The sequence below is a fragment of the Gossypium arboreum genome, chromosome 7 (genome assembly GCF_025698485.1).
Source record: "Gossypium arboreum isolate Shixiya-1 chromosome 7, ASM2569848v2, whole genome shotgun sequence".
NCBI lineage: Eukaryota > Viridiplantae > Streptophyta > Magnoliopsida > Malvales > Malvaceae > Gossypium > Gossypium arboreum.
This window is the reverse complement of record NC_069076.1, coordinates 12,436,751-12,457,793: the sequence shown is the minus strand read 5'-3', so window position 1 is coordinate 12,457,793 and position 21,043 is coordinate 12,436,751. Positions and strand designations below refer to the sequence as shown.

The 21,043-nt window shown below is 34.2% G+C and overlaps 1 protein-coding gene, 1 long non-coding RNA gene and 1 pseudogene across 2 annotated transcripts; 2 read left to right on the top strand and 1 right to left on the bottom strand.

The window, feature by feature from the left end:
* Positions 1–2,409: 2,409 nt before the first annotated feature.
* Positions 2,410–4,639, top strand: LOC108486637 (cell differentiation protein rcd1-like). Its single transcript, XM_017790801.2, has 6 exons — positions 2,410–2,655; positions 3,194–3,265; positions 3,734–3,823; positions 3,975–4,017; positions 4,091–4,197; positions 4,346–4,639. The coding sequence occupies exons 1-6, from the start codon at positions 2,539–2,541 to the stop codon at positions 4,463–4,465; spliced, it is 549 nt and encodes a 182-aa protein (XP_017646290.2). The 5' UTR covers positions 2,410–2,538; the 3' UTR covers positions 4,466–4,639.
* Positions 4,640–7,525: 2,886 nt separating this feature from the next.
* LOC128295267 (uncharacterized) lies at positions 7,526–8,213 on the top strand. Its single transcript, XR_008285614.1, has 2 exons — positions 7,526–7,666; positions 7,977–8,213. It is a non-coding gene; the product is annotated as an uncharacterized LOC128295267 (long non-coding RNA).
* Positions 8,214–9,953: 1,740 nt separating this feature from the next.
* On the bottom strand, positions 9,954–20,753 carry LOC108488493 (probable inactive linolenate hydroperoxide lyase; annotated as a pseudogene).
* Positions 20,754–21,043: the final 290 nt, after the last annotated feature.

Below are 21,043 nucleotides of genomic sequence, written 5' to 3'. Positions count from 1 at the left end.
TTCTGATTCCTCAACTCTCTTAGCTTCTATAAAGTTACCTCCTCTTTCTATAGAACTTGGAAAATTACCATTCCTTAGGATCTGCATTTCTTCACCTTTTGAACCCACTCTCAGATCCAAACTCTTTTGCTGGACATGCCCTTCTTTCGGGTCCACTTGAATTTGCAGGCCCATATTTATCATATCCTCCTTAGCCCTATCCAATTCTCTATCATGTATTTCAACCCCAACAGAAATTATTTCTTTATACCCAATTAAATTTTCTTCTGTCATTATTACTTCCGCAGACAATCCCTTGCCATCTTTTTCTATTTCACTTTCTTCAAGACTAATAGCATTTAAAGCACCCTCACGTCATTTCGACTAACCTTCAAAAATTGTTTCGATTCTGATCCAATCCTCGACCCAGCTTCCGGTGTTTCTCCTCCCTCCTCCTCTGGCTGGCCCCTAACTTTCATTAAATTCTTATTTTTCAATTCTGTCAATCCTCTTTCTTTGATCCTGATCGGAAACTTACCATCTCCGACCTCCATAATTATCAACTCATCAATCTGGTATGGCTGGTTCATCGATATCAGCATCTCCATCCTCTCAAAATTGCTTGTATTATTCCAATTTTCTCCCATTGATATCATCTTGCCCCAGAGATCTGCCACTCTTTTTAAAAATCTCATAATTCCAACAATGTAATGGGATTCCTGCGACGTCAATCCATGCCACCCTCTCTGACAATAATCTCTTTTCCGACCATGGTTCAATTTTTATAAAGCATTCCTTTAGATAAGTGCAATCATTTTGCTTTAGAACTTCCATAAACTCCTCATCCGGGACTTTTATTAGAAAAATCTTCCTTGAATTCTCTTAACAGATAACTCCCTGAGTCCAAAATTAGCCAATCTTTCAGCCATACTTTTTGTGTCGCAAACGGTCACTGACTCCCCCACCAAACATCGTTAAAATTGAATTATTGATGATGCCATAAAATATTCATGTTAAAATTTTATGTTTGTATCAATTTCACATTTTATCTTTAAAATTACTTTTATTAAAAAAAATCACATTTTTATATTTAATATTTTTTTATTTCAAAATACATAGTGAGAAAAATCAGAAGATAATTGAAACAACTAAGCAAGTAAAGAAGTTAACCCCGTATATAAAAGATTAATAAATAAATTATGATGAGCTCAAAGTTAATAACAAATTTAATTGTGGTGGATGATAATGGTTACAAGGACCCAAAGTTAATTTTTTTAAATTTAACTAGAACAAATGTATTTGATTTGATTCGATTCAAATTTCATCTCACTCAACCCGACCTGAGAAAATTTCAAATCAAGTTAGGATGATAAAATAGAATTTATCAACTCAATTAACTCAAAAGTTTTTCTTTTGTTTCGGTCAAATGCTCACCCCTAGACAGATTTAGGCCAAGACCAAATCTAACCCATTCTCAAATATTTTTTAAAATTAACTCAACTTGACTAGATCCATTTTGAACCCAATTTGAAAAAGAGTTGAACGCTAATCAATTGTATCGAAAAATGTAGATTTTGAATTTTTTTCATAACTAGTTAAACCTTTTAAAGAAAACTTTTATGGTCTTTGTTATCCTAAATAGGGTTAATATATTACTTGGTGCCTCAGTTTGGGTTCAATATTCAATTTGGTACTTAAGTTTTTGTATCAATTTTGTACCTAAGTTTGACTTTAATGTTTACTTTGGTACCTTAGTTTTTTTTTTTAATTTGATACTTTAGTTTTTCTTTGGCCTATTTAAGAACTTGAGTTTAGCTTCAATGTTTAATTTGACATTTGGGCTTTTATTTTTTCCCAATTAACTACCCCTGTTTTTTTTTACTAGAGTGTATATATCAAACATTCATTGGGTTATTTGGTTTGGGTATCAATTTGAACATTAAAACTAAACTTAAGTACCAAATTAGTTTATTAACTACTCCTAAATAATACCTTTGTCACCATTCACAAAATGAAAAAAATCAAGAAAGATAGAAAAGTAAACTAAGAATATGAGTGTGTGTTTTGAAAAAAAAAAGTACGACTTAATTTCTTGTTTTTATCATTTTTTGTTTGGTTATTTCCTTGTACAACTTATACTAGTATACTAAAATATATACTAAAATAAATTTGACCCGACTCAATCCATTCATAACCTAATTTGAAAAATAATCCGAACTTCACCAATCAAATCGAAATAAGTTTATTTCAAATTCCTTTTCATCCTTAGTTGAGCCTTTAAAATAAAACACTTACGGTTTGTTATCATAATAGGTTAATACATTTATCACCATTCGCAAAACGACAAGTTTGTGAATATGAGTTTGAGTGTATGTTTAGAAAAAAACACATGACTCCCTTGCTTTATCATTTTTTGTTTGGTTATTTCCTTGTGCGGCTCATACTAATAAATGCAGTATCTGAAATTTTATTGCTAGACATACAAGAAGATATCACCTGGAGTTTCAATATTTCTGTAACATATTTTCCAATCTCTTCTCTCATCTCTCATCGGAGAAAATGATTTCAGGTGCGACTGCTCCAGTCACTTCCAACCCTCCTGCTAGAGTCAGATATTTGATTCAAAGGCTTGCTTCTGAAGAAACTCGAGACCAATCACTTGATGTTCTTTGCAAGGTATAGACACCTTTACTTTTATTTTTTCTTCTTAACTACCTTTTTGATTTTTTGGGAAAAGAAAATGATCAAATAACTCAAAAGGCATACAAAAAGTTAGAACATGCACATAAGACAACAATATACAAAATAAAAGACTAATCAATTCTGGGGTCTTTATTTTCTTTTTGATTTAATAAAGAAATATGGTAGAACCATTTTAATATTTCAAAATATTAGCTGTCATACTTTTTAAATTTTTATAATCAATATATGTTTTTTATCAAAGAATAATTAAGAAAATTCCATATAAACTTTATTTGAAATCTTGAAAAGGGCAAAATTCTAATTAAATTAGATCTTCATATAACTATGAGTTAGAGTAATAAAGATTTTACCAACCTGAATACATACATTCATGTATAGATGACTTGAGTTTGATATTCAAACAGTGCTCTCTCTTTCATGATAGTTACTCTTTTTTTTTTTTTTTTTAACTTTTCAAGTTCTAAATTCTAAGAAATGGCTGCTCATTTGTAATCTTTTCTTCTCTTTACAGAATAGACTGGCTTATGGCAATTTGGCAGTGCTGTTATGGAATTCTTTTGGTACTATGCGTGTCCTTTTGAAGGTAGGTCTTGCTATTTAATTCTATGTTACTTCTAGAACATATTTGAGCATGAGTGGAGGTACAATTAAAGGAAAAAAAAAGAAGCATATTTACATCATATACTTCTAGATTTCATTTTTAATGTTTTAGGTATATAGATTAGATTTGTTTTACTAAAAATGAATTACACTTTTTAAAAGGGTTAATCAATTTGCAAGATAAATGATTTAAACTTTCCGTTATTTTACAAGTCATTTTCTATTACTCAAACTGTTTTTCATGAAATAAACATAAAAAAAAATACAAAAAATATTTTTCATCATTCGAATCCACCCTAAATTTTTCTTCATTCATCCGTAGAGTAGTCATATTCATCTACCAGACCAAGTTAGTCTCTAAGAAAATCATAAACTTCAAAGCTTTGTTTATAGATACATTGGTCACACCAATTCTGTAGTAAATCGATTTATATAACTGTTCATTATTCAGATAATAACTTCAGCTTACCGTCCACTGTTATCCGACGGCCTTACTGAAAGAGCTGTAACACAAGTTTGCAATGCTATAGCCCTTTTCCAGGTCCACTCTTCTACATTTTTGTTTTTATATGTTAAGAATCTCAAAAGTGAGCCTGCCTTTGTTTTCAGATCAGTAAAGTTTGTATTTATAGATTTTATTAAATTTCAGTTGTATGAAAATCTTAATGACATCAATCTTTGTATTTTTATAGTCTGTAGCTTCTCACCCTAATACAAGGATTCTATTTATCAGAGGTAACTTCACTTTTGAGTCATCAAATTCGATTATTGTTGGCTACTCTAATTGAAATAAATACTTCTTTTGTAGCTACAATGCCAGTGTATCTTTATCCCTTCTTGAACACCATGAATAATGAAAGGAGCTATGAATGTCTAAGGATTACCAGCTTAGGTGTGATAGGGTCCCTAGCAAAGGTAGCTCCACCTAACACCTTCTGTTCTTCTTTCCCCTGTCAACTTCTGGCAGAATTCATACATAGAGGTCATGATGACTTGAATTAAATATTTTTTCCCCAGTTACTATGATTAGTACTAATGATGATGGAGTTTTGGAACTATGCAGGTACAGGATCCAGAAGTGATAGAGTACTTGCTTTCAACTCAAATATTTCCCAGTTGCCTACGCTGCATGGAGGTTGGCAAAACATTGTCAAGAACAGTGAGTCACTGCACTTTCTTCTAATATACAAACCTATAAATGTTTCACTTGTTTCTTCACTTTTTTGTTTTTTCTTTTTATGTTCGTACTCATGTCATCAATGTTAACAACAATGGATATGAACTAAAACCAACATGACTAGTGACTTGAGGTTATACTTAAAAAAAGACATTATTTTATTGGAAAGTTACAATTTTGACATTATTTTCAGGCCCCTTGCTGATAAATTTTGGGTTAATATTTCATACCTATATATAGTTTCAATATTTAATTCGATATCTGAGTTTTTGTTTCCTCAATTTGGTATCTGAGCTTGGTTTCAATATTTAGTTTAGTATCTGACTTTTGTCAAATTAATACTTGAGTTTTTCTTTGTCTCATACAAATATTTATGTTTAACTTTAATGTTCAATTTGGTACTAAAATTTTTTTTCCTCAATTAAATACCTATTTTTTTTACTAGAACACATATGTCAAATATTTATTAGTCCACATGATGTTTACTTTGGATACAAAAATTGAACAGAAGCCAAACCTAGGTACCAAAATAAATATTAAAATTAAATATAGGTGTCGTAACCATTTTTTTTTAAAAAACGGGAATCGACTTGGATTTTGAAAATGAAAACGAAAAAAAACTGGGAGTCGCCACCAATCTTTTTAGGTGTGATTGGATCACCTTGTAAAAGTGGTTGTTTTTAATAAATGGTTTGATTTATTTAAACAACGATTTTGGTCCACGTAAATCAAGAAAATAGGTTCGGGAGTCGGTTACGCACGAGGAAGGATTAGCACCCTCGTAACGCCCAAAAATTGGTACCTAGTTGATTAATTAGTGTCTTAGTGTCGAAAATTTGAAAACTTGAAAAAATTTAAAATACGATCCCTCTTTGTAAAGAAAATGCTCAAATGTTAAGGACCTTCTCTTCTCACAATATAAAATGTCACATCCAGTAAGTTAGGACACGACATCTTGAATTTTCGAGAGCGAGCTTGCCTTTTATATAAAAATTCGTGTATTTCAAAAGGTTATTCAGTTAGTTAAGGTGAACGAGGAAAATCGAAACCCAGTAAGTTAGGGCACGTTTCCTCGAATTTCCGAACACCGAATATTGCCTTTTCTTGCAAAAATCTTATTTCGAGGTAACAAAATGCCATACCCAGTAAGTTAGGGCACAACATCTCGTATCTCCGAGAATAAGCATTTTTCAAAACTCATGTCGTGATTTAAAAGAGTATTCCGTTATTTAGGTTAAAGGAGAAAAATCGAAACCCAGTAAGTTAGGGCACGATTGTCTCGAATTACCAAATACGGAATGTTACTTTTATGAAGGAATTATTTTAAGGTATTCGAGTGAAAAATATGGTGTGATTTATTGTAAAAACATAAAACCAAATCATGGTGCTAATACACAATAATGAGTGTGACAGTATCAATAACAATGATATAAGCGATTATAAAAAGATGAAAACAAGGCTAGCAATATAAAAACATAAAACACGAGCATAAGACAAATGATCGAATAAAAAATAAATAAAACATGGCAAAATAAAAATAAAAATGACAATGGCAACGAAAACGATAACAAAAATAGTAATATAAATAATAATAGCATTGAATGATAATAATATATATGGTATTAAAATATATACGTAATAATAGAAATAAAAGTATATATAACATTAAAAATATATATACGGGATACATATGTGAAATAAGCACATAATAGTTATAAAAATATGAATAATATGATATTTACAATATATATACGTAAAACATAATGAAAAATGATGTGGATGATATTAATATACAAGATATAGTTTAAAACATAAACGTAAGATAACATGAGAAATGAAAACATATAAATGATATAGTATTAAGGTATATGTATAACAATAAAAATATAATATTAAAATATATATATACACATAATATATAAAAACATATCCATATATGTATACATAATAAAATGTAATATTTAAAATATTTACATAGTATATACATGCTAAAAATGATAATAATGTTAAGAATAAATATTAATGATATTACCTAGATATATACATTTATGTTAAAATGAGTACATGATAGTATGTACACAATATACATAATATATTAAAATATATATATATATATATACATATGATATTTATAAAAATATAAAGATATATACATAACTAATAATACGAGCGATATATGCATACTATATATAAAGGCATATACATATATATATTAGAAATGGTAATAATGTAAAAAAACAATTATTATAAATTATATAAATATATATATAAATAAATACCTAATAATATTAAAGGCATATACGTAATATATACATAGTATACAAAACAAAACATACACGTAATATATCAAAATATATACATAGTATTAAAATGAGGAATATACATATATATACCTATGTATAAAAAATATAAACAAAATATAATATTAACACATATATACATAACATGGAGCATAACACGTATATATTAGAAAATACCTAGGTGACATACAAATATATTAGTAAGAATTATATTATTAAAACTATTAATAATACTTTTATAACATATATTTATAAGTATTAAATAAAAACGAAAATAGTAAGCCATTAATAAAGATACAACCATAATAAAATACAATAAATAATATTACAATTAAATTAGCATAATGAGGAAAAATAAAAAGAAAGGACTAAATCGAATTAAAATGGAATCTTGAGGCAAATTTAAAATAAATAAAAGAAAAGGGATTAATTGGATCGCGAGCAACCGGGAGGGACTAAAGGGAAAATATCCCTCCCCCAAAACACAACGTTTTATATAGGACTAAAATGGAACAGAAGCAAAATTATAGGGGTAAAATTAAAGTAAAAGGAAACAGTACGAGACCTTATTGAACTAAGCCTATAAAGCGGAAGGACTGAGGGCGCAAATAACCCCTCAGTCCAAAAACACGCGGATCCTCAGGCGTCGGGTCGGGTTGCGCGCGGGTCACGTGAAACGGCGTCGTTTTGCGTTTTAAACTGGGCACCAAAACGGTGCCGTTTTAGTAAACTATAAAAGCCTGAAAATTTCTAAAAAATCATTTCAGCTGCTGAGGAAAGAAAAAAAGAGGGAGAGAGGGGAGAGGGGCGATTTTCGGCCAGGGGGGGCCGATCGCCGGCCGGTCGCCGGAACGCCGTGTGCCACCGTCGCCGGCCACCGTGCACGGTGGCCGACATTTCGAAAAAGGTATTTTTTTTTTTTTTTGCGTTTTTTTTTGTATTTATAATATGTAGGTGTATATGGGTAAATAGGCTAAAAAAGGGGAAAGAAATTGATGATAATCACCTTCGGCTTATTGGATTTTTGCTTCTCTGTTAGGACTGTTTTTTTGCTTTTGGTATTGCTGGATCTGTTCTCTGCTTTGTATTTTGTTTTCGAATCTAATATTATTTCTAAAAAAAAGCCGATCCCCCCATGGTTTTTTGATTCGGCTTTATATAGCCATTTCATGTTTTTTTTTTATTACAATTTGTCTATTCTCCTATTGTTATCACAGGCAGACGGTAGTGGAGCAGAGACCACTTGCAGGCGTCGGTGGTGGAGCAGAGGGGTGGGGAGCACATGCTGGCGGCTAGGGTTTTCGTTCCTTTGGTTTTGGTGTTTTTAGGTTACTGTTGGGCTTAGGTTTGGGCCCAAATTGGGCTTGTACAATAGGTATTTGTACGAGACAAAAAAAAAACTCGAGTATAAAAAGAATTCAGCAATCAAAATTGAACATTAAGGTCAAATATAAGTACCAAATGATATATTAATTTTAATTTTTTTTCTGCCTTAAAAAAACTATTAGGGGGAAAAATTGTACATAACTATATATATTACTTGGATTCTGGAGTTAGGGGAAAAGAAAAATCCAGGGTAACTTACTTTTTAGATACCATGTGATGTTGTGGCTACCGTTATTTCACATTTTCAATGTAAAAATCAAAGCAATAAAATCTTAAGAAGCCCATGAAAATGAAACTAAGGAAAAAAGTAAACAGCTTTGGGAATAAACCAATGAGCTTATAAGACATTGTAATTTTCAGCACCATAATTGTATCATCTATGGCGTTACTATATCTTAGACATGCAAGATTCTTAGTTATATTCTTGATGCTAATATGTTTAACATTATCAGCTGCTAATACAATAATGGATGGTAGGTGTCCACATTTATAATTTACAGAATCTTACTAAGTGAGAAAGGGCTCAAGTACTGTTTCATTCTTGCTGAACGATATCTCTCAGTATCCCAATGTTTGGGAAAATTGGTTGAAAACCTTACTGAAGATGATGCAGAAAATTTGCCTCAGCTCCTCAAAAACATCATTGGATGTTACCTCAGGCTCTCCGAAAATAAAAGGTTAGCTAAAAACACATGTTTTAATCTTATCAGTTCATTCTTTAATGGATGAAACTCCGTGTTTAGGACAAGGCCACAATTGTCGAGCTACGTTCCATGGAAGTTTTTAGATCACAAATATGCTAACATCATTCGGGTAAGCTTCAAAACTTCATTTCGTGCATATGAACACATGCGAATTAGAATGGTTAAACCCTAAACCTTATACATTATATTCAATTCCTTTTGCAGAGTGATCCAAAAGTCCTTGCTGACCTACGACAATTGGTTTGCAATTTAAGGACCAGCAAGAGTTGTACAATCCACTGTACCGATGAGCCACCAACAAGCAGCGACTCACCCGGGCTGTCCATTCCATGATGGTTACGGTATTCAGACTGGGCAAGGCAGTGACTGGGGAACATACAATATACAATATCAATACCCTATACTCTAAGATATTACCCTATAGAACTGTACTGTAGGTGTATAGGGATGGTTATGTAGGCCAAAAACAACTACGTAATGGCTGCTAGTTAATTACCCTTAATATTTTGTGTTTACAGATACAATGCATAATCTCTGTCTTTACTATATCTATATGGAATATATATAAAAAATAAATTTGAATATATCGGTGTTAGATGACATTGAGTATTACAGGCCAAATCACTTGATTTTGATGGAGACTATATTATAGACGTCTCAATGGTCGTAGGAGACTTTGTGCACGATATTATCAATCCGTCGCCCTTCACATTGATGTTGAATTTGAGTTATTTTTTCAGTTTTAATCAATTTGTCTTCACATGAGTTTCAAGTAGTAGATTTATATAATCAAATGGATTAATTTTTAGTGAAAAAAACATTGACTTGTGGAACAGATTTGTATGACCAGAGAGCAATTAAAAATCAATGGCTCGCTCGTCCATCGGATCTGGTACTATTTATTACATTAAAAACTTGTTCTCCATTGGAAATAGGCTAAATTTAATAAAATTGAGAGTTTGAAAATTTTAAATTTGTAATGATTTGTAATGCTATGTTTGAAAACTGATTACGTAACGAAGTGGATTAAGACTGAAATTCACGTTTTGATACATAAAGATTTGAAAATTGTCTTTTGTAATATTTGCTTTTGTTAAGTGCAAATTACTTGGCTTTTTCAACGGCTGTGATTTTGCCAGAACCCCCACTAATTGAATCATACCTTTTCAACACGTCAGCTAGAATTAATGTAGCTGACATAGTCACATAATCCTTTGCTGCACATTGCTATCCAATTCACTAGGCGACCTGGTCTGTGGTCCATTCGATCACAAGTAACTTAGCAATTCTGTTCAAAGGTGGCAACTACAGCAACAACATGCATGCTACCATGCAATCATGCACGAGCATGCAAGTGACCAAGTAGTCCAGCTGAGGCATTGAAATGTCCATGGTGTAATCCGGTTGAAGAACCATTTTTGTAATAGTTGACTTTTGTTAATTTGCTTGTTATCTTTTTATGTAATGTCCAGCTAAGATTAATTATGTTCTTAGCTGATTTAGCAGTCATTTTTAGAGGTCATTATGCTGATTTTACAGCTTAGATACTTGCACAAGCAAGCTTTGTTTTCTTTCTATGTAACCCATCTTCTTATGTATCATTTTTTTTATGAGTGAAGTAACAAGCATAGCCAACTTGTTCTCTCATCTTTGTTCATCCGTTTTTGCTTCTATTTTGAGTTTCAAACACAAAATTTCTTTGTTTTGGTCTTGATCATTTGATTGAAACTTAACACATACTTTACCCAGGTATAATACTTTGTTGCTCCAGTTTCAACAAGTTGTTCATACTTTACCCGGGTAAAATAGATTTGTTATTCATCCTGTGTGAAAAACTCAACAAATGGTATCAAGAGCTTGTTGTCTTTGAGGGCCTTGGTTGTGCACAGTTTGTGGCTGACTCGTGTTTGAAAGAAAGAAGTAGGAGCTTTTGTTGTTGGTCAGTTTTTTAGTTGCTGCAAGTATGAGCTTCTCACCACCACCACCACCTGTTTTTGCTGGTGAAAATTACAACATCTGGGCTGTGAAAATGAGGACATATCTGTAGGCACATGACCTGTGGAATGTGGTCCAAAATGACACTGAGCCACCTCCCCTAAGAGCAAACCCGACCATTGCTCAGATCAGTCAGTATAATGAAGACTGTGCAAAGAAGTACAAGGCCATGTCATGCCTTCAAAGTGGAGTTTCAGATGTGATCTTCACAATGATAATGGCATGTGACAGTCCAAAGCAAGCATGGGACAAACTCAAGGAGGAGTTTCAAGGATCTGAGAAGACTAGGCAACAGCAGCTAATAAACCTAAGAAGAGACTTTAAGAATCTAAGGATGAAGGAGTCAGAGACTGTCAAGCAGTATGCTGACAGGATAATGGCCACTGTCAACAACATAAGATTGCTTGGAGATGATTTTAGTGACCAAAGGGTAGTTGAAAAAGTCATAACAACCCTGCCAGAGAAGTATGAATCAAAGATCTCTTCCTTGGAGGACTCGAGGGACCTATCAACTATTCCATTGACAGATTTGATAAATGCTCTCTATGCACAAGAGCAAAGAAGGGCAAACAGAATGGAGGAGTATTCTGAGGAAGCTTTTCAGGCCAGAGGCAGAGAAGGCTCAAACTCGAGCTCAAACTTCAAAGGCAAGAAGCCTTGGACAGAAAAGAAGGACAAAGGCAAGAAGGAAGCCACCAAAAGAAAGTTTCCACCTTGTGCTCATTGCAAGAAGACCAATCACCTTGAAAATATCTACTTTGGTACAAGCGACATTCGATTGCAAAGGGTGCAAACAACTTGGACACATTGAAAAGGTGTGTAAAAACAAACCAAAACCACAGCTACACCATCAAAATCAAGCTCAGACTGTTGAAGATGTTGAAGCACAAGAAGAGCATGTCTTCACAGCTTCTTGTTTTGCAAGCTCGAGCAAGGTTAGCAAGATGTGGTTGATTGATAGTGGGTGTACTCATCACATGGCTTCAAACAGAAGCATGTTCAAGGAGCTAGACACCACCTTTGTGACCAAAGTCAGAGTAGGGAATGGTGAGCTCATAGAGGCCAAAGGCAAAGGCAAGGTTGTGATCGACACAAAGTCAGGTAACAAAACTATTTCTGAGGTTCTTTATGTACCTGACATTGACCAAAATTTGTTGAGTGTTGGTCAGCTACTGGAGAAGGGGTATCCTCTCATTTTTGAAGACAAGGTGTGTGTGATCAAAGATGCTGTTAACCAAGTGTTAGTAACAGTAGCCATGAGTGATCGAAGTTTCACTTTGGATGTCAATCAGCTAGAGCCGAAGACACATGTGGCTCAGGCTGATGAGTCAAGTTTGTGGCATAGGAGGCTAGGCCATGTGAACTACAAGTCACTTGGCCTACTGCACAAAATGAGTCTGGTTGAAGACATGTCCTGCGTTGAGCCAAAGAAAGATGTGTGTGAAGTCTGTCAGCTTGGCAAGCAGACCAGACTGCTATTTCCTGCAAACAAAGCGTGGAGAGCTCAAGAGAGGCTCCAGTTGGTTCATACAGACATTTGTGGACCCATGAAGACCACTTCCCCAAATGGGAACAGGTACTTTGCACTCTTTATTGATGATTTCAGTAGGTTCTGTTGGGTAACCTTTTTGAAGCAAAAGTCAGATGTTGTTGACCTCTTTTGCAAATTTAAGGCTTTGGCTGAAAACCAAGCCAACTGTAAGCTGAAATGCTTAAGGTTAGATAATGGGACTGAGTATGTATCTCAAAGGTTCCAAAAGATATGTGATGATGCTGGAATTCTTCATCAGCTGACAACCATCTACACACCACAGCAAAATGGTGTCTGTGAGAGGAAGAACAGAATAGTTCTTGATATGGCCAGGTGCCTTTTGTTTGAGGCTAAAATGCCTAACAATTTTTGGGCTGAGGCAGTGAACACTTCAGTTTACTTGCTAAACAGACTTCCAACTAATGCAGTGAAAGGAAAAACACCCTTTGAAGCCTGGTTTGGACAAAAACCAACAATGTCACACCTGAGGGTATTTGGTTGTTTGTGCTATGTACTGGTTCCAACACAGAAAAGAACTAAGCTTGAAAAAAGGTCCATGCCAGGGGTGTTTGTAGGCTACAGCAGTGTGAAGAAAGGTTATAGGATCTTTGATCCATTGACCAAGAAGATCATTGTGAGCAGAGATGTAAAGTTCAATGAAGAAGGGTATTGGAAATGGGATGGAACTAATGCAAGCCTACTTGAGGAAGATCAAAATAGTCCTGACCTGCAGCCTACTGAAACTGAAGCTGAAGTTGAAGATGACTATGATGATGTACCTATTCGAGGCACTAGAACTTTGGCAGATGTCTATGAAAGATGTGCCATGACCATAGCTGAGCCATCCTGCTATCTTTGAAGTCAGAAAAGAGAAATCTTGGTAAGAGGCTATGGAGGTTGAATCAAGATGATTAGGAAGAATGACACTTGGGAGCTGGTCAATAGGCCAGAAAATAGAAAAGTCATTGGTGTTAAATGGGTGTTCAGGACCAAGACAAATTCAGATGGGTCTCTGAACAAACACAAGGTCAGGTTGGTTGTAAAGGGCTACAGTCAGCAGCAAGGGGTCGATTTCTTTGAAACCTTTGCACCTGTTGCAAGGTTGGACACTATAAGGCTGCTATTTGCCTTGGCAGCTCAGAAACAGTGGAAAGTGCACCAATTAGATGTGAAATCAGCTTTTTTAAATGGATTTCTCAAAGAAGAAATCTTCATTGAGCAGCCTGAAGGGTTTGAGGTCTCTGGTGAGGAACATAAAGTCTATAGGCTCAAGAAGGCCTTGTATGGCTTGAAACAGGCTCCAAGAGCCTAGTATGATAGAATTGATGCCTACTTGTCAAGGCTCGGGTTCACAAAAAGCATAAGTGAGCCCACTCTTTATGTAAAGAAGGATGAAAAGGAGACACTGCTGATTGTGTCATTATATGTTGATGATCTGCTAGTCACTGGCAGCAAAGATGAGCTGATTGAAAACTTTAAGAGGCAAAGGCAAGACATTTTTGAGATGACTGATCTTGGTCTGATGACATACTTCCTTGGTATGGAGGTAAATCAGGGAGAACAAGGAATTTTTATAAGCCAGCAAGCCTTTGCATTAAAAGTTATAAGCAAATTCAGCATGTCAAAGTGCAAGCCTGCTAGCACACCAGTTGCACTAGGAGAGAAGCTGTCAAGCACAAGTGAGCACGATCGAGTTGATGAAAGGGGGTACAGGAGTTTGGTTGCTTGCTTGCTTTACCTAACAGCAATAAGGCCAGACATCCTATATGTTGTTGGCTTACTCTCAAAGTTCATGCACTGCTGCAATGTTGCACATTTTAAAACAGCAAAGAGGGTCCTAAGATATGTCAAAGGGACTTTGAATTTTGGTGTAAAGTTTGGAAGGTCAAAGGAGCTAAAACTTGTTGGCTATTCAGATAGTGACTGGCCTGGTTCAGTTGATGACATGAAGAGCACATCAGGCTACTTCTTCAGTCTAGGATCAAGTGTTTTCAGTTGGAGTTCAAAGAAGCAACAAACAGTAGCTCAATCCACTGCAGAGGCTGAGTATATTGCAGCTGCTACTGCTGTTAACTAAGCCATTTGGCTTAGAAAGTTGTTGGATGATTTAAATGCTAGACAGATGGAAGCAACTAAAATCAAGGTTGACAACCAGTCTGCTATTGCCATTGCCAAGAACCCTGTGTTCCATGGCAAAACAAAACATTTCAAGATCAAGTATCACTTTGTAAGAGAAGCTGAACTTGCTAAGGAAATCTGCTTGGTACATTGTTGTTCGAGGGATCAGCTTGCTGATGTTCTGACCAAGCCATTAGCTTTTGGAAGGTTTGAATGTTTTAGGAAAGAGATTGGAGCTTGCTGCCTTGTAGCCAAGGAGGAGTGTTCAAAGGTGGCAACTACAGTAGCAACATGCATGCTACCATACAATCATGCACGAGCATGCAAATGACCAAGTAGTCCAGCTGAGGCATTGAAATGTCCATGGTGTAATCCGGTTGAAGAACCACTTTTGTAATAGTTGACTTTTGTTAATTTGTTTGTTATCTTTTATGTAATGTCCAGCTAAGATTAATTATGTTCTTAGTTGATTTAGCGATCATTTTAGAGGTCATTATCTGATTTTACGACTTAGATACTTGCACAAGTAAGCTTTGTTTTCTTTCTATGTAACCCATCTTCTTATGTATCATTTTTTTTATGAGTGAAGTAACAAGCATAGCCAACTTGTTCTCTCATCTTTGTTCATCCGTTTTGCTTCATTTTGAGCTTTCAAACACAAAATTTCTTTGTTTTGTTCTTGATCATTTGATCGGCCCGAACACATACTTTACCTGTATAATACTTTGTTGCTCCAGTTTCAACAAGTTGTTCATACTTTACCCGGGTAAAATAGATTTGTTATTCATCCTGTGTGAAAAACTCAACAAATTCCTTCCCTTTCCCCACGAACCGGTCCGCCTTAAAATTCTCCGGTTCATCATAAAATTTACCATCTCTCTTAGCCAAAGGTTGATACCCACACAACAGCTCCCCCTTTTTAATGCTAACAACTGAGTCATGAGAAATGAGTTCAAAATCCTTCCCGCTCGTGCATATCGAAGCACAATGGGCGGGTTGAACTGCAATGTTTCGTAAACAACAGAGTTCACCAACTCCATCTCTTTCACCGACTCAAAACTCAATCTCGTTGATAGCTCAGCTAGTTTTCTCACTTCTTCTCTTAGCTTAGCTTGTAACTCAGTTTTATCACTAGTTACAGCATTGAGCAACGTCGGCAAAAACAATGTGAAACCACCAAACGCATTGAACCCAAGGACGAAGATCAAGTTATGGAAGGCTTTGGATTTGGGAAGTCAAAGTCTTCCATGCCGCGACGAACAACTTCTTCTTCATGTTGTTCGATGAAGTTGTTCAATTTGCCTTAGTAATGTGGCAGCTTGGTGACAATTACTTAAGGACTAAGATGAAGATAATGATAAATTTCCTGGAAGTTTACGGAAACAGGGTGATGGATAATTATGACTTGCAAGGTAGCAACCTTATCTTTGACTAAGCATGAATGTGGCATAAGCTGAAGCATACTTATTCATAATAAATGGATAAGTCTGAAAACAAATAAACAAGGCTAAAACAATTTAACCAAGCCTATAAATATGTAAGCATAGTGTGTATGGAAAGTGTAAGCGGTGTAAGTAAAAGAAGAAGAAAAGAGAGTGTGTGAGATAGAAAACTAGCAACAGCTAGTGTAGAGAGAAAAAATTGTATTTATATTGTGTAATATTTGTGTGTAATAAAATTAATTTTCAGTTATTAATTGTTCATACACTTTCAACAAGTGGTATCAGAGCTAGATTTGTATTAATGCCACAATGACAAACATGATTCAACTGCAAATCTCAAAATTAGCAAAGACAATTATGACAATTGGAGCATCCAAATGAAGCATTTGCTTGACTCTTAAAATTATTGGAATGTTGCCGAAGAAATATATGTCGAACTCGAAAATGCAGGTGTCAAAGCGGCTTTGACAAATGAAGAAAAAAAAAGCATTGAAAAAATCGTAAAAAGGATAAGAGGGCATTGTTCTTTATTTTTCAATATGTTGATGAATCAACCTTTGAAAATTTTTTAGAGGCAAAGATATCAAACAAAGTATGAGGAATTTAGCAAAAATCCCTTCAAAGAATGGAAAAAGCAAAAAAAAAAAGTACATTTACAAACCCTCAGAGTCGAATTTAAGACGTTAAAAATGAAATTTTTAGAACATATTGTTGATTATGTCACCTGAGTGAAAGCAATGGTAATTGAAATGAAAAGGAATGAGGACTCTTGATGACGTAAGAGTAATAGAAAAAAATTACAGTAATTAACACGCAAATTTGATTATGTGGCTGTTGTCATTGAATAGTCAAAAGATCTGTCACAAATATCTATAGACAAACTTGTGGGTTCCCTCCAAGCTCATGACCATAAAATCAAGAAAAATGATTATACTGAAAATTTGGAGCAAGTCTTGCAAAGCAATTGTTGTTCGATGAAAGTGGAGCTAGCAATAGTTTTGGACAATGTACAAGCAATCGTAAAGGATATAAAGGTGGAAATAGAGATGGATGATGAACACGTGAACGAGGCAATCAATCATATGGTAGAGGCCAAACAAGCGAAGAGTGTTAGGCGTCAAGTCGTGGACAAGGAGTTCGAGGCCAAGGCCAAGGTCGAGGTAGAGGTAGATTTCAACAAGAAAATAAATCCCAGATATAATGTTATAATTGTAATAAATATGGTCATTTTAGTTATGAATGTAGATCAACTCTCAATGTGGAGGAGAAAAATCATGTAGTAGTAGCTAAAGAAAAAGAAAACGTGGAATCTAGTGTATTCCTCACTTATAAAGAAACTGAAAAATCAAATAAAAATATTTAGTATCTTGATAATTGTGCCAGCAATCACATGTGTGGCCGAAAAGACTTATTTTTAGAGTTGGACGAGAATATTCACGGACAAGTAATGTTTGGAGATGAATCGCACACCACGGTCAAAGATAAAGACAAAGCTACAATTACACAAAAGAACGGAGAGAAGTACATATCAGATGTTTATTACGTACTAGCTTTAAAAAGTAACATCATCAGCCTTGGACAACTTTTAGAAAAAAGATATTAAGTAAATATGAAGGATCGCACATTAGCCCTAAAAAATAAAAATGGTGAATTAATTTCCCAAGTTGATATGACAGGTAATCATCCTTTCATTATTGATATTAAATCTGGAGAGGTGAAGTGTATGAAGAATGCAATCAAAGATGATTCATGGTTATGACATTTAAGGTTCAAGAATCTTGGATTTTCTGGCCTGAAGTTAGTAACAAAAGAAAAGATGGTAAATGGATTGCTAGAAATTAATCTTCTTGATCAATTGTGTAAGCTTGCATCAAAGGAAAACAACACAGACAGAGTTTTCAAGTTGGAAAATCTCAACAAGACAAGAGACCATTGGAGATAGTGCATTCCATCATAGCAATTCCTTTTGATATACCATCACTTGGTGGAAACAGGTACTATCTTACTTTTACTCATGATTTTAGTAGAAAAAGTTGGATATATCTTCTTAAAAAAATCAGAAGCATTTGACAAGTTTATCGACTTCAAAGCTATGGTAGAAAAACTTAATGGACATTATATTAAGATACTTAGAACTGATAGAGGAAATGGTTATACTTCAAAGCTATTTGAAAGCTTCTGCAAGGAGCAAAGAATTATTCATTAATTGACAACTATGTACACGCCACAACAAAATGGAGTCGCTAAAAGGAAGAACCGTATTATTCTTGATATGGCAAGAAGCATGGTTAAAGGTAAGCATTTACCAAGAACTTTCTAAGCTGAAGTTGTTCAATGTGTTGATATTTTTTGAACCAGTGTCCAATAAAAAGTGTGAAATACAATACACCAAATGAAACCTGGAGCAATCAAAAGCCAGGAGTAGGGTATCTCAAGATTTTTGGATGCATCACATATGCTCATGTTCCTAACCAGACGAGAAATAAGCTTGTAAAGAGGAATGAAATGTATTTTTATTGGTTATGAAAAAAGAAGCAATGCATATAGTTTATACAACCCTCTCACCAAGAAAATTATTATTTCAGAAGACGTTGAGTTTGATTAAGTTGATTACTGGAGATGGAGCGAATAAGAAAATAAAACTGAAGGATTATTTTTTAGTAATGACAAAGAAGATGATTTCATCAATCAATATGAACAAGATGATGATCAAAACCCTCTACCAAGTCCTATTGCAACAACTCGTACAACATCGTGTAATGAAAAAATGTGGTCCAATAACATATGAAGATGGTATTAAAGATGTCAAATGAAAAAAGGCAATGGATGAATAAATTGCAGCAATAAGAAGAAATGACATGTGGGAGTTAACAAGTCTACTAGAACGGCATAGTCTAATTAGAGTAAAATGGGTGTACAAGACGAAGACCAACAAAGAAGGAAAAGTGGAGAAATACAAAACAAGACTAGTTGCAAAAGGCTACAAGCAAATACCTAAGTGGACTATGATGAAGTATTTGCTCTGGTCTCCAGAATTGACACTATAAGGCTTCTCACGACAATTGCAACACAAAATAAATAAAAATTTTATCATATGGACGTGAAGTCAACATTCATTAATGACTACTTAGAAGAAGAAGTTACCATCAAATAACCACCTAGATATAGCAAACAAGGATAGGAAGACAAAGTCTATCGCTAAAAGAAAGTTTTATGTGGGCTAAAGCAAGCCTCGAGAGTATGGAGCACAAGAATAGATGAATACTTTCAGAAGAACAGATTCATAAAAAGCCCATAAGAGCATGCCCTATATACGAAGAAAAATGGAGTTGGTGACATCATGATTGTGTGCTTATACGTCGATGATATGATTTTCACGAAAAATAATCCAAGTATGTTCAATGACTTTAAGAAAGCTATGACTAAGGAATTTGAAATGATAAATATTGGTGAAATGCCATACTTTCTTGGACTTGAAGTGAAACAAATGAAAGATGGAATATTTATGTCTCAAAAGAAGTATGCAAAATACATTTTAAGAAAATTCAAAATGAAATATTGCAAGCCGATAGCCACGCCAATAGAACCAAGCATGAAATTAAGTGTTGGTTTATCTAGATAACCGGTAAATCCATCGTTGTTTAAAAGTATTGTTGAAAGTTTAAGGTACTTGACTATTACGCAGTCATATATCATGTACGTAGTGAGAATAATTAGTAGATACATAGAGAAGCCAAAAATAGATCACTTCATTGCAGCAAAGAGAATTTTGATATATGTCAAAAATACGATGGATCATGGTTTATTTTATACACACTCACAAAGTTCAAAATTGGTTGAATATTTATTTCATATTGATTCTGCAACATTTTCATGGTCATCAAAAAAGTAACAAATAGTAACCCTCTCAACATGTGAACCAGAATACATTGTTGTTTCAACGTGCGTGTCAAGCAATTAGTTGAAGAATATTTTGGGTGAATTATCTGTTAAACAAGAAGGTCCAATTACAATTTATATTGACAACAAGTCCACAATATCTCTTGCAAAGAATCCAGTGTCTCATAGACGAAGCAAGTGAAGAATAAAAATGTAGAGTTAATTTACTACCAAATAGAAGACCAATTGAAAAATAATTTCATGAAATCATTGAAAGTGAACGTATTCCATAAACTCAAAGAAAATCTTGGAATGAAAGTTCGGTTTGAGGAGAGTGTTAGAAGTCAAATCAACTTCTCAAAACCAATAAAGCTTGAAGCCAAGAGTGGATGTAGAATTTGGCTTAGTAATGTGGCAGCTTGGTGATGATCACTTAAGGGCTAAGATGAAGATAATGATAAATTTGTTGGAAGTTTCATGAAATATTAAAGGATAAGTATGATGGATAATTATGGCTTACAAGGTGGCAACCTTATCTTTGACTAATTTGACTAAGCATGAATGTGGCATGAGTTTAAGCATACTTATCCATAATAAATGGATAACTTTGAAAACAATCAAGAAAGCTAAGATGGTTTAACCAAGCCTATAAATATGTAAGCATAGTGTATGGAAAGTATTAGTGGGGCGAGTAAAAAAAGAAGAAGAAGAAACGAGTGTTTGAGATAGAAAACTAGCAGCAACTAGTATATAAAAAAAATGTATTTCTATTATGTAATATTTGTATGTAATAAAATTAGTTTTCAGTTATTACTTGTCCATATGCTTCCAACAAAGTTTTTGGTAGCTTTCACTAGTGATGGCAAAAGGGTAAGCATAAGACTGGACGAATATCTCTTCCAAGGGTTTAATGACACGGAATGGGTAGGTGGGTAAGAGTTGGATATGAAAATAAAAATAGTTGTATATGTTGCAAAGTGTTTAACTTGTCAACGAGTAAAAGCTGAATATCAAGTTCCCTCTAGTTTCTTCAACCAATTTCAATTCCTGAGTGGAAATAGGAACAAAATACAATGGATTTTGTTGTTAGTTTACAAACTTCGCCGAATAAAAGAAATGTTCTCTAGATAATAGTTGACCGATTAACCAAATTTGCTAATTTTCTAACAGTAAGAATAGATTGGTCACTTAAAAAACTTGTCGAGGTGTATATTCACGAGATAATAAGA